The following is a 25,166-nucleotide window of genomic DNA, read 5'->3' on the forward strand; positions in this document are numbered from 1 at the left end:
CATAAGTTGGCCATAAATTTCCTCTGGGGGGGGGGAAAAATAATTATTTTGGTCTCCCTTCTGTATTTCTACTCCGATTGCAGGTGGTTATTCCTTCATATGAGCACGTCCCCTCCGGCACCACGGATGAATTATCCGGTGGCTTTATTTTTTCCATAGCAAAGGTTTCCCTCTCTAATTCTTGCAGAAGAAGACAGCCCTTCCTAGCCCCATGTTAATGAGTCACATGTTGGCAATGTTTTCCCTGACACGATAAACAACTGCTCCGTTCGTCTGTCAGATCAGTGAGCCACAAACTCTGAAATGTTTTAATGTTTTATGTATGCTTTTTATTTATTTTTTCTCCCCAATATGCATATTTTGACAGCCATTATAGCCTTCCCCAAAATATCTTAAGCTAAATGCATTTTAGGTTGGAAGAGTTTGAATGGATCTAGTGTTTTTGTTTGCGAAGTTGAATCTACTTGTTTGTACCTCTACTGCTTAAAAAAGAGAAGAAGTTAATTCTGGAGCTTGGTTTTTGGTTGGGAAGTTTCCAGTTGGGCTGGGCTGGAAGTCAGATGAGGAACCTTTAGAGAACATCTAATAAAGTGCTGAAATTAGTCACCCTAATGCTTTTGGCATGCACTGTTCTTTCAGGTATCGGCACAGCTCGTCTCTTACTCAAGGCGTCCTCTTTCTGACCACATTTAACATGGGGGTCTTCATCATCTGGGGTCACTAAAGAGGCCAACGTCCTCCTTGGAGAGGAGCTGTTAATCCTGCTCACATCCTGCTTTGGGAATTACCCACGTTATCTCTGCCGTTTCAGGTGGCTTCAAGAGAAGCTTCCTTCCTCCTTCCGTAAATCTCTTCTGCGCCGCAGTTGCCTGTTACACAACGTCCACATTCACCAGGAGAGGTGGCTATTTTGGGGGTCCGAGTGAAGCCATTTCCATACAGAAACGAATATTATCCCCACTGATGGTGTTGGAGTTTGCGTTGATTTACGCTTTCCTTTTGTGATCCTTGGTTCAAGGCTGCTTTGAATTGCTTTTTGTTTTACCCTCTCATTGATCAATAATTTACTGTTTGTCCCCAAAAGGAGGTTTTTAGATTAGCTGGAACAATTAATCTCAGTCAGACATCCAGTGGTAAATGGGATGGAGGGACAAAAAGGTTAACAAGGAGCTTTTTTGGTGTTAGACGTCAATGAAGTTGAGCGCATGCGAGTCGGTCGCAAGGGTAGAGCTTTTCTGTCCCCTTCGTGGGTGTTTTCTTATCACAACGAGTCAGGTAGCTCCGAATCTTGTCCCGAGGTCTGCAGTTTCCCCTCTGCACCTTGGGGACGCAAAGGAAGAGGACCTGATGGTACAAAACCCTCTCTGGGCTGAGAACCGAGCGGCTGGACGTGGTCGGCCCGTTCTGCAGCGCAGCCCTGAAGCCGAGCACAGTTTCTCGTCGCCCGCTCTGGTGTTCCCTTTTGCTCAGGCCATGTTTCCAGGTGACAAGGACTGCAGGCTCGACCTGCTCTGAGAGCCTGTTCCTAACCAGTGCTGTTTGAAAATAGCTGAATAAAACAAAAGAGCCCCCCTTGTAAGCTCCTGTACTCTGCTTCTCCAAAGCAAAGGCCAGAATTCCCTTGTTTCCTCCCTCATGTTGTTTCCTCCCTGTGTTGTACGAGTGTTGTCAGTTGCATCTTCCATCTTTGGGATTTTTACCTGGATTCTACCTGTGGCGGCGATTGGGAGCAACCCTCCCCTGAAAGCTTTTGGAAACCGAGGTCACCTGCGAGACCATCCTGATTTTAACAGCCTCAATTCCTTGCAGGTACTCGGAGCGCAGCCTCACGAAATGCATTGGGATAACGATAGAGACCAGACCGGATTACTGCCTGAAGCGGCACCTCAGTGACATGCTGTCCTACGGCTGCACCAGGCTGGAGATCGGCGTGCAGAGCGTCTACGAGGACGTGGCCCGGGACACCAACCGGTAAGGACAGCCCTTCCACGTGAAGCCGAGCGCAGCTGCTCGCTGGTTCATTTGAGTGCTCCAAAGAGCAGTGTCTGACCTGCTCGTTTGAACACGCATTTAGTTTTGACCATTTAGCTTGTTTCCTCACTCGCGTGGCCGTATGTCTGTTAAGAAGAGAAGTAATAAAGTGTGAAGACTTCGTGGACGATGTTGTGGTATCGGGTAGACCGTGACTTTGTGGTGTGCTTTTTGGAGAGAGTCCAGCGCAGGGCTACAAGGATGATCAGGGGCCTGGAACATCTGCCCTATGAGGAGAGGCTGAGGGAGCTGGGCCTGTTCAGCTGGAGAAGAGAAGGCTGAGAGGGGACCTGAGCAGTGTCTAGAAGTACCTCAAGGGAGGCAGTGAGGAGGATGGTGCTGGCCTCTCTTTACTGGTGGCCGCTGACAGAACTAGAGGAAACGGCCACAAACTGAAGCTCCAAAAGTTCCCCAGGAACTTAAGGAAAAATTTCTTGCCAGTGAGGGAGCCAGAGCACTGGAACAGGCTGCCCAGAGAGGTTGTGGAGTCTCCTTCTCTGGAGATCTTCAAACCCGCTTGGACGCAGTCCTGTGCCACGTGCTCTAGGTGACCCTGTGTGTGCAGGGAGTTGGACTAGATGATCTCTAGAGGTCCCTTCCAACCTTCAGCATTCTGTGATTCTATGATTCTATATTTTGTTTGCAAGTGGTGTTCTGCTCCGGCGTTGTTTGTTTTTTTCATCGCTTCATAAATATATGCAGTATTGCCAAGCAGCAAACGAGCTCGTAGTTCCTGTCCCGCATAATTCGTAGCGTGTGGACTCGAGGAGGCGTTTGGAGGCACTTCACGAGGTGACAGCGTGTTCTCTCCAGCAGCCACGTTTTGCTGCTGAGCAGCAGAGAGCTGCCTCTTGGCAAGGGCAGCGTGCGAGGCAGCCAGAAACGAGACCTGCTGATGGATGAACCGGAGCCGTTCTGGGCGTGCGGCGTTTCCAAGGATTGCAAAAATACATTCACAAGAAGTCTCCGCTTTATTCCTCGTCATCCCGGAGCTGTGGCCAGAACACTTGTTCTGCAAGGCAGCATGTGCAGTACAGAGGCTCGCTTGCCTGTAAGGGGTGGGAAGAACATTCTCTCTTTGTCATTGCAATTCTGATAATTCCCTTAGCATTCAGAAGAGGTGACTTCTCTCGTGTTTGTCTTCTCATTTCTGACACACGTACAAGCTGCCTTCATTCTCGCTGCATATTCCAGTCACCTACGAAAGATGCTTAATACCCACAATCACAAGTGATGACAGGGAATCACGGGGAAGATTCCGTAAGCAAAACGCATTTTTGTTAATACCGCCCTTAAAGACAGTAGTGCAAAATGGAACATTTTCTTCTGGAAATCCCAAGGAAGGATCCCAAATGGGGTTTCTCCTGAGGGTTTAGCTGTAGTATTGCTGGTGTGTGCGAGTGCAGGATGGCACTGCTGTGCCGTGGCCACCCTCCAGGTCTGAGCAGACAGGGAAAACCATTCGTGGAGCAGCTAAAAGGCAGCACTTCCATCCTCTAGATGTCAGAGCTTTCCAAAGGAAAAGACCCGTACTAAGGAATGTAGCTGCATCTTGCTCCTGGACTGGATGTGTTCACTAATAGCCAGGTCTGACACAGGTTGTAAACCTAACAAATCGTTTGGGTTTTTTTTTTTCCAGCTTTTAATTCTTTTTTTACAAGCTCTTTTTAAAGAGGGAGTGTGAAGCCCCACTTAGATGTCACCTCTGCACTCATCTCCGTTTTCTTCCCTCCCAGCTTTATCCATGAGATGGGACTTGCCGCCCTAAATCATTCCAAGCTCGATGTCACTCCTGGCTGGGAAGCTTCTCTTGCCACTTTGCTTTCCTGCTGGTGAATCAGTAGTAGTACACGACTGACTCTATTTCCCCAAGAAGCAATCCTTTATAGAATTGTGTGTATATAAATATATATATGTACTTTTTTTAAAGGTTTTGGCGCTTTTCAAAGCTGCTTGCTGGATTCTTCCAAGCCTGGGCTGCAGGAATCCCGAGTTTTTTTTGCAGCAGGCTCTTGGCTCAGCTGCCTCTCTCCACCTTTGCAGAACAGGGAATTGGAATGTGTGTCTAGAGGAGGGTGATGCAGCTTCTGGCTTCCCAAACGCCCTCACTTTGCTGTCACTTTGTGGGGGAGGTGTTGTGCTTCAAACTTTTAACATTTAGCTTGTAGCGAAATGTCAGATTACAACCAATTAGGCTAACTGTTTGGAAATTACTTTCTATTATGTTCCATAAGTCATTAGTGAGGTTTTTTGAGCGCTTTGGGTGGCTGTGAGGCAGAAAAATATTCAAGAACAGATCTCGGCATCAAATAATCGAGTTATTGATGCAGCTCAGATTCCACTTCTAAAATGAAAATAATTTTTATTTATAAAGCAAGTCTCCATTTGCTCCCCCCAGGCTACTCAGGGTCTTGACTAATACTGTCCTTGAACAGTCTTATGAAAACACCGTAACATTTCCCCCAAAAGTCATAAATAAAATTGTAGCCATAAAACTGTATGTAGACATTTAACAGCAGCAGAATCTTTGAGCAGAGAGGAAGGAAGAGCCCCTTAAAATAAGGAAAGAAGCTGCCTGGGTTGGTTAGCATTGAGTGGAGAGTTTGTAGGGCTGGCCTGGATGGTGTGAGTTTGGGATCTAGAGGCCTGGTGAGGAGAAGCAGGGCTGAGTGCTGAGCTGTTGGCAAGGGAACCCCAAAAACGAGGAAAACTGGAGCACAGCTGCAATGGGAGGAAAATAGTAGGAAAGGTGGGAGCAGACCCTGGGAGACCAGCAGTGGAATTCCCAGGCTGCCAGGGAGGAGCTGGGAAGAGAAAAGCAGAGATTTGGAGGAGGACCCGTCACACGTGATGGGAGCAGCTGGTACCTGCAAGGAGCCACGGAGACGGGAGTCGAGCGAAGAGCTTGCTGGAGGCTGCTCACATGGGGCACGGTCAACCTTTTCTCCTGCAATCACTTGGTTGCAGGTGGTTTTTCTTCCAGCTGGTTCTATGTAGCTGTCACCCAATTGGGCCTGTGAAAACCCAGGGTCTCGTGCGTGGCCGTGCGGTGCCCGCCGGGCTCCGCCGCGCTTGGTTCTCACCCCGTTTCTGCCCTCGCAGGGGTCACACCGTGAAGGCCGTGTGCGAGTCCTTCCACCTGGCCAAGGACGCCGGCTTCAAAGTGGTCGCGCACATGATGCCCGATCTGCCCAACGTGGGTCTCGAGAGGGACATCGACCAGTTCGTGGTGAGTACGGCCGAAAACACCCTAATGCCTGGGGGAGGTTCCAATTTATCCAAGGCTGCCTCCCCTTCTTAGCTCCCCTAGACACAATACAGCCAGGATGCTTTCTTAAGGACAAATAATTTAAAATTCCCATTTTGAAGGAGCCGGGTAAGAAAGATTTGTTGAACTACTTCATCCAGAAAATTATATCCTTGCCTCGTGAAAGACTGAGTCACTCGGGTCTCTGTGGAATATAGCTCTTCCGATATTAACTATGGCTGTTTTTTCCAAGGTGGTTTTCTTTCCTTGGATTTAGAGCTGTATATGTTTCAAAGGTAAAAGCCTACCATCTCAAAGGCAATTAATTGCAAAGTAGAGTATGTAGGTGCGCTATATAGCGTCTGTGTTCCTGACTCAGTGCTATTCAACATCTTTACCACTGATGTGGAAGAAAATATAAAATTATTTTCAAGAGAAACGGAGATGAGGAATAAAGCACATGCAGCAAACAGGGTAAGGAATTACCCATTAACGCCAACATTTGTTGTCTTTTCAAGATAGATGATGCAGGAATTAGTGTCCTGATACAGGAATCACAGGTGTATTTCCATGCAAGGTCAGACAAGGTGATCGTGATGGGGCTTTCTGGCATGAAAAAGCTATCGATGCACAGGAATATTTCAGTTAGAAATCCTGAAATATTCAAAGATGTTAGAAATAGATGTGTGTTTTATCTCAGAGTTTTGCCAACATCTGGGTAAAAGTAATCCAAAATGAAGATATGCAGTACAGAATGGACAGTGCAACTAGGTAATTTCTCGAAAGGGTTTTATGCAAAATTCTGTGAGCACTTCATAATGTCATAGTGCTTAGTAAATACAATATTCATGTGGCAAACTAGAGATGAAATCAGTGACAGGGCTGGAAGTTAACTCAAGTGTCCTGACCCAGGCTCTGTTGCTCCTGAATTATTTTCTTATAATGCTGAAGAAGATAAAGAATGACAGTGGACATCAAATTAGCTGTGTTCTCATATAATTACTTGTGCTGCAGGGTAAGGCAAAACCTGGGTCCTCTACTGAATACGTAGTGGAGTGGTAGCTCTAAACCTGGGTTCTTTATGGGCCTGTCATTACTGAACTAGTATTAGGCAGGAAAGGATTGATGATGGTAAGAGAGTGGTAGTGACTTAGAGATATAAAACCCTAACCTTGGATACGACCCAAGAAAAGGGAAACACTAATGTAAAGTTTTTGCAAGATGTAAGAATGAAGAGGGAGAAATTACGTAAGGGCAGAGTTACAAGCTGCTAGGCAAGGTCTTATTTGCTGATTTTTATACTTCCATGCTTACTCGTGATGAATGGCAAAGGCTTTTTACTCAGAGACTCTAGAGTTTCGTTGCAGGAGGTTTTGGGAAGCTCTGGAAGAGGTTTTCCAGCAGTCCGTTTAAAAGCTGTAACTTCAAGTGCTGCTGAACTGCCTCCAGGTTCAGCAGAGACTTTTCTTGCTTGTTAGGGGGCTGGTAATGCCGTGCTGTATTTTGTCCATTTAGTGCTGTCAGTTTTTGCAGAAACAGAAGAGACAGAAAGCAAAATACTTTAAAAGAGGAGACAAAAATGCGGTAAAATGCTGGAGGTTTGCAAGCCTGGGGATTGAATTAAACAAAATCTGGGAAAACAGACTGTAGCAAAGAAACAAAGACAAAAAATAGGGTAGAAAAAGTCAAAACCTCTCTAGAATATTTCTGTGAGAAGAGTCACAGCTTTCGGAGCTGGGAGAACCGGTGCTGTCAGAGCAGCAGCTCTGGGACGTGGCAGGAGGGAATTTACACTTTGTGATGGGAAGGATGAGAAAATGACAGGAGATGAGAATGGGATCTGGAGAGAGTTAAGATGTCTGTGAGTGGAGAAAAAGGAGGGGGAAAAATCAGATGAGCCTTGTGGGCTGGAGTGGGCAAAAAGGCTGTAAGGAGGGCTAGGAAGGAGAAATGATGAAGTGGTAGAAAAACAGATGGTGGTTTAAGAGGGGGACTCGAGAATAAAGAGGGGTTGATGGCAGAAGACCAGCTCAAGTGACAGCTGCCTTGATGAGTTAGGACATTTCGGGCTGGATTCGCCGATCAAATTAAGATTTGATGCCAGTAAACACGCAGATAAGGAGCTGGGGGATGAGTAATCGATGTGGAGCCTTCAGGAAGCTGATGCTGCGGCGTGAGGAAGAGAAATGGGATTCGGAAAGGCACGTTGGTGGGGAAGAGGGGAGCAGGGTGGTGCCTGCATTGCTTTAATGCAACGTAAAGGAAAGAGACGTAAAGGAAAGAAGCGCATCAAAGCACATGAGGTAGAGCTCTCCTCCTCTCCTCTGCCTTTCTCCTCCTATCTTAAATGCTTTATAATTTATTTTTGAACACTTGTCTTGGATAGGAGAGAATAGAGCTGGGGAAAAATGACCCTTATTTTTTTTTCAGCTCCCTGCACTAGTGAACCTAATAATAAAAAAAAAAATAGAAAACAGTCATTCTTTTTATCCTGAGGCTTCAGCTAGATACCACGTTCTCAATTTCCTGCCTTAAATTTCTGTGTTGTAGTTTTGAGATGTTAAAAACAACTTATGTTGTAAAAGAAAACAAAAACTACCAACAGCAAAAACAACTCTTTTTTTTTCCTCTGTTCTGCCATATAAATAGTATTCCGTGCTGGTAAATATTAAATGCTTATATTGCAGAGAGAGGAACCAAGTGGAGAGCATCTGTTGTGTTCCCACAACAGTACGGAGCCGTTCATTAATGGGGCAGAGCTGTTTCATGCACTGCGTGATTCTGTATTTTTCTTATTCACAAAAAAAGACTAAATCTCACTATAGGATGCAGCTGACTATTCGGAGCAGTCACTGGCATCTCATAAAGGACCCTGGTAGATTTTTGCTTTTGGAGTAGAGCTAAATGAGTTTCAGAAAATGCCTTTATTGGTTGTGATGCTGAAGCTCTTGCCAGCCATGGGCTTTTCAGACTGGAGAAAGATTCTGGTGCCACAAAGGAACTAAGATGAGTTTAGAAAGAGGTTTGTGCGCCTTGCCTTCATTACCAATTGATAAATTAAATATAGGGACTTCTGGGAAGGTAAAAAAGTGGTGATTTTTGCCTACTGAGTACTAAAAATTCTGCGTGCTGCTTGAACTTGAGCAGATAATGATGTCTGCTAAAAACATCACTTCTGACCCGTGCGACCTATTGATTTTTGAAGCATTTCCTACTACTCCCTTCCAGCCATAAGGACACCCATGGGTTGCTTTTTTGCAAGTTTATCTAGGTTTGCAAATTTGGGTGCACATATAGCAACGGTTTCCTTGGAAAGTTCAATAATTAACAATTAAATTAGTGATAATATAAATGATTTATTGAGAGGAGTCGACCTGTTTTCATTCTACGTGTGTACTCTTTTCGACAGCGTGCGGCAGGTCACGCTCCCTTGGTCCATTTTCCTTGTGGATATTACCAGTTTTAAACCCAGAATGGATTTGCAAGTTCTGTGTCCAGCTGTGCCGCACTCCCCTCTCTTCCTGCCCCTACTATGTCTTTTTTTTGCCCGTTACTGCTGATTCCTTTTATCATCCTGGAGGATTTCCTTTCTACCTCAGGCCTTTTATTCCCATCCCAACTCGGAGAAGACGCCGCAGGAGGGAACATGCTCCGCTTGCCCCGCCAGCGGTTGTGCCGGGAGCATCAGGTAGCGCACACCCAAGCGCACACCTCGCCGCGCACACCCGCCGCCGCCTGTTGCCGGCAAGCCCGACGGATAACACCGCTCCACAGTGCCTCACCTAGCAGGTGGTCCGGGAAAATAATTAGAATAATGGCTGGAATAAATCAAGGGCTCAGCGGGGATAATGGAATTGTTACCAGAGCAGACACCTCATCCTGCGGAACGCGATAAACATTCGGCTTTGCTGCTGGAGCACGAGAGAGAGGAGGTGACTCTAGGGGTAAATGGTTGGGAGGACTCATGAATCACACTTGCCAACAGGGCTACCAAGCAGAACTTCAGGATTTAAGCAAAAGCTTTAGGAGGCTAAAGAATTCCCGGGGCACTGTTGCTAATTCCTTCTGTTTCTGCAGAGCCACGAGGTAGTAATAGCAGGGGCAACAAACTGCAGCTGTTCTAGTATAAATTATATTAAGCGAGTAACATTTATTAATGGAGAAGGTATTGCTGGTTTTGCTTAATTTATTTTTTCCATCGTCTCCATCTAAGCTTGATTCTCTTTGGTTCCACTTGGTCCTGCGGGAGGGGTGACTGCAGACCCATCTGAGGCCACACAGGAATAAAGAAGTGAAGGTGGAAATGCAAGATCCCAGATTCCCAGAACAGTTGAGTTTGGAAGAGACCTCTAGGGATCACCCAGTGCAACCCCTGCTCCAGCAGGGACACCCAGAGCACGGGGCACAGGGGGCATCCAGGCGGGTTGGACATCTCCAGAGAAGGAGCCTCCACAGCCTCTCTGGGCAGCCTGTGCCAGGGCTCGGGCACCCTCACACCAAGGAAGTTCTTCCTCACACGGACATGGAACCTCCTGTGCTTTAATTTATACCCATTACCCCATGTCTTAATGATCCAAGCTTAGGCAGAGAGCTGCTGCCTTCTCTGGGGTGCTGACCACGGGAGAGAGAAAAATACCATCCGAGTGCCACGACAGGCCATTCAGCTGCCCTGAATCAGGGACACGTATTTGATGGTATTGCAAGACCTGAAATGTGGTTGTTTCACCTCCAGCTGTAAATGCAGTTACTTTTCCTGAGGGTTTTCATTTTTTATTAAGGAGCTGAATTTCATAATGAAATTAATATATCACAGCTCTATCAAGAGCTTTTAATAACTGTAATAAATGATGATTAAGCTGCTGATCTACATTGATTTTTACTCTTTTGGGAAGACAATTATCTGTGTTTTTAAATACATCTCTGAAATGTTTAGTGGGTTAAATGATTTGCCTTTCTGCTAAGCACCTCGTAGAAATGCCATCGCTGGCAGGTGGCTAGCATGAGCTTGGAGCATTTCCTGCCTGCTTTTTATGGGCACGTTCACAGAAGCAGATTAGGTGTCGTTTAATGACCAGCCCTTCAGAAAGAGCTTCTAGAGCATTTCTTGGAGACTTAGTAAACGGGAGAACTAAAGAGCACTTCATTTTGGAAATAATGATAGTTTCACAAACTATGGCCAGTGCCGTGATAATTTGATGCTGATGCAAATCCTGGTGGTAAGAAACAGGCTATTTCTAGATTATTTTCACAGATAATTGCGCTCGTGTTTCTGTGGATAAAATATCTAGATAAAGGGCTCACTTCTGCAGATGGTCAAATTATGTGTGCAAAGCTCCTCTCCAGTGCTCACAGGGAAATAACCTTTGCTTTCCTGGTGTGTTTGCGGCAGCTCTGGATGTGTTTCCCATAAAACAGATCTGATTGTTCCGTCTTTGGATACGTGAAAACCACAGCCCTGCGTGCGGGATGCGCAGGAGGAGACGAGCTGGGTCCCTCGGTCCCTTCTCTCTTGCGCGAGCTCCGTCGGCGACACGGGTAGGATGTCACGGTGGAAATGGGAAAAGGCCAAGGATGACGGCTCCGGTGGCGCCGCCGTCCTCGCGGCGGAGCGTTTTCCAGCATGGAAGCGCTGCCTATCGCCGTACCTCGAGGCTGGACATGATGAATTGCCAGACTGTGCAGAAAAATTGCATTTGTTACGGGTCTGGGCTCACCTCCTTTGTCTCTTTGGAATTAGTATTTTGTCTGCACGCGCAACTTGCTCTAGCTCGCCAGCCGTGAAAGGTGGATAATAACAAACATGGTCTTTAAATAGCCACCCATTCAGAAAAGGCTTCTGCTAAAGATAAGGGTACAGCTCAAAACCTTTTCCTACCTGAGCTAAAATATCATTTCTGTGTTTAACGCTCTCCAGACAGCTTGGGTTGCCTGCAAGACGTGCACTGTTGCTCTGTCTCTGTTCATGGGGTGGTTTGCAATTCAGAAGGTTTCCTGGGGGTGTTTTATTCGAGCCCCTTGCTGATGAAGTCACTAATGTTTATACAGCTACATATATGGGAACATGAAATACATAAAGGAGCAAGAATAGGATAAAGGGTTGAGCCTTGGGTGGAAGGTGCCAATTTTGCCAAGTATTCAGGCAAACAGAGCAGCATTAAGTTATGCTGCCAAATTGTGGTAAAATACGTGTTTTAACCACAACTCAGCAGCACATCCTAATGCTTGTCCCCAGGGTGGGGACACCACAAAGTCCAAATTAAAACCCTGAGGACTTAAATAACTCTTTTACACTCTTTCTCCTTTAAGGCTACCAGAAAGCATTAGTGCTCTTGCTGGTTTTGCAGTGAACATAACTGAGAGAAGCTTCTGCAGGGCAAAATGGGGTGGGAGAGAGCATATGGTTGTATCATGTTCTTTATGGGGAGGAGAGGCCTGCTGAAGGAGGATTAGGTTATTGGAAGCATTATGAAGTTGTGGATTTCAATGTTTTCTAAGGCAGGAGACGTTATTTAAGGTGATCTGTGTTGCAAAACTTGTGCGCTAACTTATGACAAAAACAAAATGCTGTATTTCCTGCCCTTGGGTATAGCTGACCCTCTCAGAAACATGCAGACCAGAGCCCTGTGTTTGGTGAAAGTGAAGGTGAAACTTCACAGCAAATCGATGGAGGTGTTCCCATGGGTTCCTCCAAAACTGTGTAATAAATGGAGCCTCGCGTGGAGCACCTGCAGGACGGAGCAGATGGGGCTGCTTGGTGCACTGAGCACAATCTGGAGAGGCCGCTCTGATAGATGCTGTGTTCAGGGGTCGGAACACGCTCCAAGGTCGTGCCGTGATGCCCACGGCCTCCTGCAAATGCTGAAGTCCTCTTCTCGTTGCTGAGTGCCGCAGCCCAGGGTCTCTGTGGGTAAATTCTGTGCAAATTTGGTGAAAATAACATCTTTGGGAGGCCACATAGAGGTCCTGAGGGTCCAGAAGTGAAAATCGGCCACGAGAGATCTGGAATGGGAGGAAATTCAGCATTTCCTTCGTTCTCCAACAACAGGAGTTTCCTCATTTTAGCAGGTAGAGAATTGAACGTGGCATTTATGAAGCCGCGAGGAGCGCAGCCTTGGTCAACAACTTGTTGCAGCTTTGCATTTGTGGGCTGACTTTTGTGTTCCTCTAAATTAGTTCGTTTTCCTTAACACAAGAGCAGATGGTTAATGCCTAATGTGCCTAATGCAATGTTATGAGTGACTGTTAACGAGGAGTCTCTTGTGTTATGAGACACTCCTGGAAATGTTCCCTGGGACATCTGGATTTAATGTTTTTGAGGCTGGGGAAGGGAGGAGGCAAGAACGGCCCTCTGAACCTTGAAGAGGGAACTACAAGATCCAGAGTGAACAGCAGGTAGGATATTAGCACGCAAATCTACTTTTCTTTATTCAGCTTTCCAAATCAACATATGATGCATCACAGAACATCCTCAGGTAAGCATGTAAATGAGGCAGCAACGAAAAATACGTGTGTTTACTAATTTGTCTCAATTACTCTTAATACCCCAATATGACGTATTGGGGTCCTCAGGGCTGTACTGCTGCTAAGCTCCTCGTGTATTTTGAGCCTGTTCTTCTAGGAGTTTAAAGACTGGCAAAAGAAAGCTGAAGAAGTCTTCTGTTCCCCCTCTGTGCTGCAATATTTGATGTGCTGTTTTTCCACACATCATTTTATACCAGTGTTGAAGAAATTTGTGGGCAACTGGGCAGAAAGCAGATGTTAATGGTGGTTGTAGAGCTGAACCTCTTGTGGCAGAAGAGGTGGGTTTTGTGGCACAGCTCTCTTGGTTTAGGAGCTTCCATAATCATAAACCGTATGGTGGAATTTGACAGCTCGACATGTCAGTAGCAGTAAGGACTTTATTACGTAGCTGTCAATAGCCAGGAACATTTTAGCAGCCTGCTGGAAATGGGTCTTTCCTCCCTTGGTTGCAGAGTGCTGCATAAGTGGTCCCTGGAGACTTGGAAATTTGAGTCTCCTGCTTTGGAAACTCTTGGCCACCCGATCCCATCTGCAGGAGATGCTGTTGTGAGCGCAGGCGTTCGACTGAAGTGGCTTGATTTATGTCTGCGCCTCTGAATCATTTTTAGACAGGTTCATGATATCGAATATATTGCAAGGTGCATTTCAAAGGAGCCTAATTAAAAATACTGCTGTGCTGACCGTGTTTGCATCAGCCATCATCAATTCAGATGCAGGATTTATGAATTGCAGCTGGGAGTGTCTCCAAAGAGCACCTGAACGTGCAGTAGACGTTGCTGATGGAGAACAGGAAATGCTTCTCTCCCTGGTGGTCCAGAATTCTTCCCTCTTCTCCTCCTGCTTTTGCGTGTGTCTCCCGCTACCTTGGGAGTAGATTGTGGGCAGCAGATTGCGTATTAAAAATAGTGTTTCCTGGGGAAACCGGGCTGGGCTCATCCTTTTGCTCTTCAATCCCCGCTGCGAGCAGATGACCCGTCATGGAGGACTGCGAAGCCCCGTGGTGGGACCTCGTGGGTGCAAGTTCTGGGCAGCTGTGAGCTTTTGTCATCTTGGAAAACGCAGAAATTAATCATTATCTTCACCTAGAGTTAGTTTGCACACAAGACACCCAGACTTAGAAGTGGCTTTCCAGCACAGAGCAGAAATCTCAAGGGAAGGTGAACAGAGCCAAAGCTCTGATCATTGGTGGTCGTTGAGATCCCTGGGTACCAGCTGGACCCTGGCATTGCTTAGTTTTCATGTAAAAGGTATGGAAGAAAATAAAGGAAATTTTAAAAGCTTTGGTGCTTTACGTCTGGAATTGTGATGTGTTTGCCATGAGCAAACACATTGCCCATATGTGAACCCAAAGCAACCTTGGGATTTCCCAAGCTTGTGTTGGGGAGATATTTGAATTGGTTTTATTTCAATTACACATATTTAAAGCTCATAAATGATATCATCTCATGCTCTGGTAAGTCCAGGGGGTCTAAAAATTCCACGACTGAGAGACGTTGAGGTGGCTTAAAAATGACAGTGCCTCCTGTGGCTGCCGGTGCTGCGTGTCCCTCCTCCCCAGGTGACAACCGGTGCCCAACACGAGCCCTAGAGTCATCGCTCAATGGCCACTGTAGGTATTAGCGAATGCAGATCCTATCGCTACATTTAATTAGGCTGCTGTTTGCCAGGAAGAGGGGGGGAAATGCAAATCTGAAGTTGGAAGGGAACCGCGTCTTTGAGCCACAAGCTTTTATTAATGCCTATAATTAAACCACTAAGTGATTGTTCATTCCCTGGAGAGTTGGAAGTGTCATTCAGCGTTGTAGCTTTCAAGTATTAACCGTGTTTGTGGTTATAAATAATACAGCTGAGGGAGATAAGGGATGCTGTAATATGGAGAGTTAAGATATTGTTTCTCTTAATGCGGCTGGACACGAATTTAATCATCTGTTTAATGCAGGTAACTGAATAAATGGACCCGTTTGAGTACGTTTATGGCATCGGACTGAGCAGTAACTCAATTCTACTGGGCAGTCACTCAAAGCTGGAGTTTGATGACCTTTATTTTTAATATATCCTGACATTTTAGTAAATAGCTTAAAAATGGCTCTACTCATCCTATAACTGTTATCTCCTGAACTATTGAACATCTCGAGAGCAGGAGATTGCAACGGATTCTCTTTCTGTTGGAAAGAAGCACAGGTGAAATCCCACAAAACGTATTTCTGTTTTTTGGAGCGAGGGGCAGAAATGTGGCTTTTGGTGCTCTTTAAAACATGTTTGTCCTATGACAGAACGATAAAGCAGGACGAAACCACTGCACAGCCTGATGCTGATCCACATCATTTGACCCTGCTGCTGCAGTTGTGAGTAGAGAGGTGGATGACGGATTTTCTATTTAAAAAAGATGTTATGAGGCAGATAGGGAAGTATTTTCACCTTGCTATTTGAGATCGTGGCTTCCTCTCCAGGCTGCATCTCCTCTTGCATTTTGTTATTTCTCACTCATTTTTTTCTTTATTTTTTGCTCTGTATTACTGTTGACTTTTGTTTCTTAACCACGGTCTGCTTTGTTGGGCAGTAATAATAATGTCAGGCAGTTTTTAAGGCTCAAAGCAATTATGGGCCTTGGACAAAAGGATTCCATCATCCACTTTGATGCATCTGCATTGATGGAAAAATCAGTGGCTTCTTGGCATCTAAATGACTAATTTTACACCCACTAGACCCTGATTATTCATAGTGGCAGGGAGTTTATGAGCTGCTGGATGAATGGATCCTATAGATGCCATTAGCTTTAATAACAGGGAACTTCTACAACAAAGGCAGATGCTGGTAAAATCAATTACTATTCTCATAAAACATGTTAGTGGCTAACTTGTATAACCTTGTGGACTGAATAGGTACTGATGGGATCTTACTAGGATTCGTGGTTTGTAATTCATAGAGCAGCTGGTCCTGCGAGTCAAATATGTTTGTTTGGTGCTTGGATGAAGCAAAAAATTCTGAATTCCAGGACTTTCTGGTTACTTGTCATATGATTTGCCGTGGAAGCGTGCTCAACTTTTCTCTTAATACCACATAAATTGGGCAAGGATGGGAGAAACATTATATAAGGGCATTTGACCACTGTTATTAAGCTGCTTGAAAATCCCACGGACTCTGCCCATCCTCTGTGTGCACAAATTAAACATTTTACTCTAGTGTCCATCGTTGTTATACAAAAAGTGTTCAGCTGCACCGGGCTTGCAGCCTGGAGCTGGAGGGGAGAAAACTTCACGTCCAAAGAAAATTGGTTTTGTGGCTTTGAAGTTGCCTGTGTTTCCATCTGGAATATTCATGCATGCGAGAGCTGCATCCTCAAATGATTTGAAAAGGGGGGAAAAAATGGAAATACACAGGGATCCTTTTTCCTCTAGGTTGTCTTTAGCCTCTTGCTTTAAAGTGCATTAGCAGATGCTGATTTAGGTCCCGATTGCTGAGTAGTGTCGTTGAGAAGCCTCCTGTTGACTCTAGAGATGCTTTCAATGGTGGTCGCTGGAACAAATGCTGCTTTAAGGATTGAATTTTTTCTCTTGGCAGCGACATGTTCTGAGCATTTTTATCACGTAAAGACACCTTTTTAAGGTGTCTAATTTAAAAAAAAAATTGGCTGGCGCTCCTACCAAAGCTTTGGATGTGTTTGCATTTTGCCTGCCTTTATTTCAGAGAGACTCAGCCGTTTTTCCTCTGTAAACAGGTTTGATTAAGCTCTTAAAAGCAGGAATTTAAAGCTTTAAGGTTTGTGGCACGGACCTGCCTTGGCGTCGCGCCGCGCCGTTCCACAGGAGCAGGGGCTCCGGCAGCCAAGGAAGGGAGCTGTGTTGTATTTAGAAGGTTTTGTTTAATAGCTAAACTTGAGGAATGCTTTGAGAAGCAGTTTTAGACCTGAATGCCGAAAGCTGTTAGGTTTTTAATAGCAGCGTAACCAAAATACGGAGCGGCGTTATCAGCTGGCTTCGTATCCGACGTGAAATCCACAGCGCGCGGGAAGTCGCCGGCCTCCCCGTGTGGAACTTGTGCCCTTGCCTGCACCAGCCAGGTGGGTTTCACCTGGGCCGCGTCGATGTGTTTGCAGCTGATCTGCAAGGTAAATGGGCCAAGGTTTAATATTCCAAATATTAAATATTTGGGGTTGCTGTGGATATTAATCCGTGTCCTTACGGGGGATGGGATAGCTGGTTTCCTGGCCGGGTCGCTGTATCTACCCTGCGTTATCTCGCCGTAGAAGTGCCATCGTGGTCTTATCTTCAGGTCTTTCCCGTGCTCGGTGCTGCTGGGCTCCCCTCTCCGGAGGGTTTCCTGCTCCTTCTGCCCTCTTTGCTCTTTAGAGCACCTCTAGCTGCCTCCCGAGGGTGGCAGCGCGTCCGTTTGGGCTGTGCCAGGATGTCACTCTCCTGAATTAATCGCTGCCCCTGTGCTGCCTAATGTGCCGTGTGGCTTCGGATAACGCACCTGCTGCCGCCGCCTGCCTGGGAAAGGAACCCGGTGATTTGTCTTCCTTGCGTTTTGAGGGACAGCAACACCCTGGAGCAGCGGGAAGGGCGGTCAGCCGAGCACGGAGCGCGTCCGCCTTTGCCGCTGGCCTTGCCCGTAATGTCCAACAACCTTTTGGGACAGCAGGGAGGTCCCACGCTTCCGAAAGATGCATGGACAGGTAAAATGGCCCCCTGTTCCCCCATGGGGACAAATCCCCTGGCTGGTTTTGCTCCCCCTTGGTACTTGGCAGGTTCCTCCACGACCTAATCCGACTGCCACACGAAGGAAAACTGCTCCCGTGCGTTATCCTCTTGGCCAGGAGCCCGCTGGGAATCGGAGCGGGCACGGAGGGACGCGCAGCGAGCGGTGCAGGCCGGGGAAGGAACCAGCACGAACCACCCCAAAGGGCCTGCAAGCAAGGGAAGACCCTTTGTTTACTCTGGTTGACACCAATATCCGTGTTTTCCGTGATATCCCTGTTTTCTCACCTTGGGTGGTGAGGAGAAACCTCACAGCTCGTATCTTGGCCTCGCTGTGCAGAATTATCTATTTCTGGCCCACTTCTTTTTAGACCATTTCATGAATCATGTAGCTTGACGGCACACATGGACGGTGGCTCCCCTGCCTGGTTTGCAGCCTGGGTGAGAAGGGAATGAGTTTGACAACACGCCTGGAGCCTGACCGTGGAGGTGGTGGGTCTTGCACTTTCTGCACAAACATTCTCCTGTGCTGAGGATCGTTCTAGCTACCCCACGGTGGGGAGTGCGTGGGCTTCTTGTGCCCACGGTGCCCTGGTGGCCAAGAAAGCCGGTGGCATCCTGGGCTGCGTGAGGAGGAGCGTTGCCAGCAAGCGGAGGGAGGTGGCTCTGCCCTGCTGAGACCACATCTGGAGTCCTGGGTTCCCGGATATGAGACATGGAGCTACAGGAGCCAGTCCAGTGGAGGGACACGGCGATGATGAAGGTGCTAGGAGGAAGGCTGAGGGAGCTGGGCCTGTTCAGCCTGGAGAGGAGAAGACTGAGGGGGATCTCATCCATGAGCATGAGTATCTGAAGGGAGGGTGCAACGGGCACGGGGCCGGATTCTCCTCAACAGGACAAGAGGCAACGGCAGCCACTGAAACACCAGAAGGTCCCTCTGAACATGAGGGAAAATCGGCCCTGGCTGGGAGGGTGACGGAGCCCTGGGTCAAGCTGGGGATTTCAAGTGGGCATTAGTGTAATCCAGTATTAGATTTGCCCCTGGGCACTGTGAAAAAGATGGTTGTGTCATTGCTTAAGTGGCTTTGATGGTAACTTGGTGCTTTGCAGGGTGCTGCTGTGGTTTTTTATTCATTTTTGTAAGTGATTTTAATCATTGCTACTGAAATTTAATATGGGAAAAATAGTGCAATTGTGTAGTGTGAGCTAGTGTTGATCAATTTGTAGCTCCGTATTGGTATCCAGTCATAAGTAAGGAGGAAATGCAGCTTGTTCTCCCTTTCTGCAGGATCGTTCCGAACATCCCTGTAGAATAACTCCTTTTTTCTCCGTTGTTATTCAGATGATGTGTCCCAGACACATTGATTAATCTCTAAATGTTGTCTATTGAGATGGAGGATAAGTACCCTCGTTTCTATTGTTCTAATTCTGGGTAAAGTCTGTTACAATAAATGGTGCAGTATCTGTTGGATCTATTGAATTCCTGCTGAAAGGTAGCAGGAATGCACAGGTCTGACTTACAGCAGTCACGTGTTTGTTTTCTTCAGTGCCTTTCTCCCTAAATCTAGAATATACTCCTTTATTCCTAGAAACGTTGTAAACTGATAAATATTCAAAATTCAATGCAAGCCGGGCATTCTTTAGTAGCACTTCCAGTTGTGTTTTATAAAATCTATTTCCCAACCTGTTTTGTTGGGGATGGTTTTGCCCAGCTGGGGGCTGCTGTAGCCCCAGGAAATCCAGCTCTGACTTCAGTTTTTGTTCTGTTTTCCAGGAGTTTTTTGAGAATCCTGCCTTTCGCCCGGATGGGATGAAGCTCTATCCGACGCTGGTGATCCGTGGCACGGGGCTGTACGAGCTCTGGAAAACTGGGAGGTACAAGAGCTACCCCCCCAGCACCCTCGTGGATCTGGTGGCGAGGATCCTGGCCCTCGTCCCCCCCTGGACACGTGTGTATCGCGTTCAGAGGTAATGATGTTCCTTGGTGGGCCTGGCACATTGATTTATTGCACAGGGAGGGGTCGTTACTTTAATTGCAGCAAGATGTGACTCACTCTTCTATTATTTTCCAGTCCTAATCGTTAGCGCATTAAAGATTTTTAAAACCGCTTCTGTCTGACTACGCGAAAGGCCAAGTAAAACAGGACGATATTTAAACCGAACTGCCTCTCTGATGTGCCCATATATATTTCCAGATTTCTGGAGGCCTCGCTGGTGCTGTCAGTTAGACCAAAGCATAGGATGTGGAAGGAGTAATATGATGTTGATGGGAAAATTGCCACTAGACTGTGGATTAAGTTTCCTATGTTCAGATTCCATCTAGATCCCCACCTTCCAGAGAGCTAGGTAGTACTTACATTTGAGCTCTGTATTTTCAATGCCTCTCTTGGCTCTTTTCTCTTCTATTATGTCTTTCATCTGTCCGATGTTAAGAAGGGAGGCTGTGCCATCATTACCCATTTTTGTATGTGCAGACAATATTCAGTTGATTTCTAGCTATGTGAGTTGGAAGCAGTGCCAATGCATAGCACTCAGAGCAGGCAAAGTGAGAAAGCCTTACACACTTTTGGAGCACCTTTCTAAATTTGCTAAAGAGGAGGAGAACCAAGTTATTACTATGGTGTAGCTTGATTAGATTTATGAATGTGATTGTGATCTGACAGTCTGCAGTAACTGAGCCGCAGTTTGAGATCCCAGGAGGTCCCTTCTTCAATTCTTTGTTCCTTTGAGAAACTGGGAGCTGCAGCTAAATTCTGAAAAGGGGAAATGTTAACCACATAAAGAAGGTAAAACATGTCTTACAGGATATCTTCTTTGATCAGAACCACAGGCTTTTCACGTCACTCGTGGAAGCATTTTCAAAGGCAAAACTCTTGTCCTCTTCCTAATGCACTCCACTACAGACACAGCAGTGCGTTTGCTCATGATATTGCTGGCATAGCATTGTATCCAAAAATAAAGCTGCTCGTTTTACAGGGCTATGAATTTGCAGCCTAGTGGGTTTTCTCCTAAGGAACACAGACCTGGAAAACCCACTCGTGCGCTGCGTCTGTCAGCAGCAGCAGCCTCCAAGCAGCTGTCATGCAGTCCTCGGTTATTACGTTCCAGTGCAATAATTGTTTTCTTACTGACTGGCTCGTGTTATCTGAAATTTGTTCTTGGTGATTACAGATTTTGACACCTCCGGTGCAAAGTGCAAAAGCTATTACTTGGATCTAAATTGCCTTCAGGATCATTGTGTTGCTCTGTAGCACAATAATGAACAAAGCCTGGTTTCTAAAATGTTTGCCCTGTATTCCCAGGACTGCTTTGCTGGCCCTTACCAGGGTCTCTGTTGGGGATTTCTGTTCTCTGTTGGTTTTCAGGTTGCATAAGGACTGAACACTTCAGTAATCGGTCACATATTCAAAATTACCAGCTTAAGGAGTGGAGTGAGTGTGGAGGAGGCATCAGGACAGTGGAAAAACCTTCTGCTTCCAAAAACCTAGTTAAAAACGTGCAAAATGATTGTGAGGATGTTACTAATGGCTGGTTGGGAGAGAAGGTCTTCATGGGTGCCTCATGACTGAGATGTTTAATACTCTATTTAACCAGAGTGCTTCAGAACCTGCTGTGCACCCAGGTGCTTTGGTGTGTGAGACCTTTCCTCCTATGGATCCCTGTGTTTTGTGTGAATATTATTTTCACTTTACTGATGGACATATAGGCCTGGAGAAACAGAGCGCCCGAGTCCTTTGGGATCACCTAACAAGTCAAAGTTGAGGGTAGAATCCAAGTGTTTTGATTTGCACCGTGTGTGTGAACCAGCTGCTTCACAAGTGCTAACGTAGAGTGTTTGCCTGTGATTAAGAATCGAATCTTCGACTTTGAAAAGTCCAAGATTAGATACCCGCCATTGAATGTCCTGGCAAATAACACATTAAGTTTAATAAGGTCGTGATTTAATTCCAAATCCCTGATTTAGCTGGAGTTTATTTAGCATTTTAACAAGTCCTGAAATCACTAGTGCAATGTTGTCTTTCGGCTGTCCAGAAAACACATCTATCTTGTATACCCATGATGTACATAGAATATTTATTGATATATCCTGCCCTGATCTGAAATGGGGATAAAAAATTCTCCCTTGCTTCTTTTTTCCTTAAAACTTTGTTTATCACAAAAGTGCATGTCTTGTTTTCGTTTATTCCCTAGTCGGCAGATGAGAGGCTACTGTATTTTGTATTCTCCATTTATTTGCAATAGTTTATTTACTCTTTCTTAGATGACTCTGGGTTTTTGCTGAAGACCTACTTCAGGAAGATGCAAGTGCGTTTCATCCGTGCCCCTTTAGGGGCAATACGTGCAGCCTGACTTTTTGGAGCTGGTCCATAATTAGAGGAAAGGCATTCGGTTAGATTAGCACTGTAGATCTAACATGCCCTGATGAAAATGCTCTTCTCCTCCAGTGTGTCCCTTAGTCACAGTGTGAAGTGCTCATTTCCTCTAATTGAAGCCCTTTGAAATATGTTGTGTGGGCTCTGCAGCCTCTTATTTACTCAGAGAAATCCACTGAATAAATGAACTGGTTAGCTAAGTGTATTTTGCCTCAACTTTTCATCAGGCAAGTTTAAGAGGTGGGGAAGCTTTCTGAGACCCTTGGGCTTTAGAGAAAGAAGATTGAGGAAAGTAAGAAAACCACAAGGCCCCCAGGACCCAGCTGTCTGTTGGCAGAAGTTGTGCCAAAATTGGCTTGTATTTAATGCTGAAATAGGAGAATACTGGCATCCGAAATACTTGTTTTCCCTGTCCACAATAAAGGATCCCTCCTTTTCTTGCCCCCTGCCAGCGACTTGGGACAAGAGTGAAACAGCCCAAGGATGGGGCCTGCAGGACCCTCTTGGCCCATTACAGCTCATGTTCATGTACTTGCCCAGAATAGGAACTGCTAACGGTGGCCGTGATGTGAACACAAGTCCACAAGGAACTGAACAGATCTCAATTAATACCCTTTATAGAGGTCATCAGACAGCTGCTCGATGGTGATGACTTTCAATCACTACTGAACCAAGATGGATTAAGCTAATTACATTACCAATTCCCCAACCATCCATTTCTCTGTGTGTTTTTTGATGATATTCTCTTCTTTGCTCTGCCAAGTGCTTGTAGAGAAGAAGAGAAAGGAAGAATACTCATCAAAGGATGTGTGTGAACTGCATTTTGAGACTAAATTGTTCTACATCGTGCTAAGCATCTTTCACACTTGTATAGTTCTTATTTCCCTGTAGAAAATCTGAGGGGTTTCGGATTAGATAGTACTTGAGTAGGTTTGTCCGTGTCTTTTTAGAGTGTTTTTAATTTTAAAATACTCTAGAGTTTTATAAGTGATGTTTGAAGATCACCTGTGTCTAACTGCCCCAACGCTAGTTGTAATTCCTACTTTATTCTCACAGCCAGCTTGTGCTTTCTAACGTGCCTTTTTGCCTTCTGCAGTGCTGCTTATTACATCCAGGGGTCTAATGGGTTATCAGAGGTGTCAAGGTAGATTTTAAGTCAGAAGAGGGGGAATAATTTGAAATTACTCTCTATAATATAGTGTTAAATGGAAGTACCCTTTTAGTACCACCCTTGCAGAACTGAAGGAAGATTTCTTGCCATTTACACACTCACCAATTCCCATTCACAGGAGGGCCCTAGATTTTATGTCTGGGCTTGGCTGCAAATCATTTCTTAAGCAGGACTTCTTGACTTTTAAACAGCTAGTATCCCAGTTTAAAATAAGTTGTAAATCTGGTGATTTTTTTCCGTATTGGACATTCAAGTTGGTCGCAGCAGAAAGATGTGGCCTGGTTCCCAACTGCTGGTCTCCCGCAGCAGATATTGTGACCTATGTCCTAGGCAAGGCACAGGCTACACTGCATGAGCCACATACACAATTTTTTCAGCTTTCCAAGTGAAAAATTGAAAACAAAATTACAACCTACCTGTCGGGATTGCAAAAGCCTAGTCTTGTCTTCAGTCTTCTTACTAAAATGAGTTCTGTAGTGCTGTTACCTCTCCATTTTTCTTGTGTCTTTAGTTGACATTGCCGGTTATTTTTCATTCAACCAATGACTTGAAGCAAAGATGATTCAGATAAGTACTTCAGGCTTCTGCATAAGATCTTGGCCTCCGTGACCACAATAGCACTTTCAGGTTTAATGCCTTCTAATGCAATTTTTTTGAGGTTTGGGTTTTTCCTTTCCTATGCAGAGATATCCCCATGCCACTAGTCAGCTCTGGAGTGGAGCACGGGAACCTGAGAGAACTTGCCTTGGCCAGGATGAAGGATTTTGGGACACAGGTAAAATATTTGTTGATTGTTGACTTTATGCCAAGTAACTGATTCTGGGGGAAGAAAAGGGATGACCACAAGACAGGATAGGGGTTAGGTTTGCCGCTGGAAAAAAAATAAGTATGTTAAGTTTTGTGTTAATTATTATTGTTATTTTATAAGTTAAATGGTTAAAAATCACCTTAAGGATATAAACTGTTTTGGATCTTTTGGAACAATTTTTAGTTTAGAACTCTTACCTCCACCCATGTAGGTACTTGATAACTAGTTTGTGATGTTCCCGTTCTTAGCAGAGTTAAACCTTCTAAACCAGAGAGAAAGCAGGAGGGTTTATTTTTAATTTACGCTATTAGAAATTATCCTTCCTTTCTGTTTCCCACGCATGCACTTGTTTGACTGAACAACTGGAAGAAGGCTCTTAGTCTGAGGCCGGAGAAATCTTCCAGGAGAGATTTCGGCAGAAACAAATGAGACTTGATATTCTTGATATTTCTGAGTTTAGATAAATATATACGCGGAGGTGGAGAGAAGGAGGAGAGTGAGAAATTACATTTATATTTTAAGTCTGAAGCAGGTACACATGCCCACTCTTGATTTTTATGGGAAGGTGACTATAGCAGTCAGCATCTATAGTGCCCCATATAGTCCGCTGTGACACTGCTCCCTCTTTGCAGAATTACAAGGACAGGTGGAGGGTCCTGCCCCTGGGCAGGAATAATTCCAGGCACCAGCACAGATTAGGGGTTGACCTGCTGGAAAGCAGCTCCATGGAGAGGGATTTGGGAGTCCTGGTTGACACCAAGTTCCCCGTGAGGCAGCAACGTGCCCTGGTGGCCAAGAAGGCCAATGGGCTCCTGGCTGCAGCAGGAGGAGCGTTGGCAGCAGGGCCAGGGAGGGGATCCTGCCCCTCTGCTCAGCCCTGGGGAGGCACCTGGAGCCCTGGGGGCAGCTCTGGGCTCCCCAGGACAAGAGGGACGTGGAGCTGCTAGAGAGGGGCCAGCGCAGGGCCACGAAGGTGATGGAGGGACTGGAGCAGCCGTCGTGTGAGGAAAGAGTGAGCGAGCGGGGCCTGTTGAGCCTGGAGAAGAGAAGGCTGAGAGGGATGTGAGCAACATGGACAAGTAGCTGAGGGGAGAATGTAGGGAGGATGGGGCCAGGCTCTGCTCGGTGGTGGCCAGTGACAGGACAAGGGGTAACGGGTACAAGTTGAACCCCAGGCAGCTCCATGTCCATGTGAGGAAGAACTTCCTTGGTGTGAGGGTGCCAGAGCCCTGGCACAGGCTGCCCAGAGAGGCTGTGGAGGCTCCTTCTCTGGAGATGTCCAACCTGCCTGGATGCCCCCTGTGCCCCGTGCTCTGGG

General features: G+C 46.0%; 1 protein-coding gene across 1 annotated transcript in view; it reads left to right on the forward strand.

The window, feature by feature from the left end:
- The window catches only part of ELP3 (elongator acetyltransferase complex subunit 3), a 76,985-nt gene that overhangs the window by 24,690 nt on the left and 27,129 nt on the right, over nt 1–25,166 (forward strand). The window contains exons 8-11 of the mRNA XM_088534348.1: nt 1,810–1,971; nt 5,134–5,260; nt 19,271–19,464; nt 23,725–23,815. Of these exons, the coding sequence (XP_088390474.1) occupies nt 1,810–1,971; nt 5,134–5,260; nt 19,271–19,464; nt 23,725–23,815 (574 nt within the window). The remainder of the gene's footprint in view (nt 1–1,809; nt 1,972–5,133; nt 5,261–19,270; nt 19,465–23,724; nt 23,816–25,166) is intronic.

The sequence above is a fragment of the Tinamus guttatus genome, unplaced genomic scaffold (genome assembly GCF_059628265.1).
Source record: "Tinamus guttatus ecotype Peru unplaced genomic scaffold, ASM5962826v1 Tinamus_guttatus_pri_ptg000548l, whole genome shotgun sequence".
In the NCBI taxonomy this organism is placed as follows: domain Eukaryota; kingdom Metazoa; phylum Chordata; class Aves; order Tinamiformes; family Tinamidae; genus Tinamus; species Tinamus guttatus.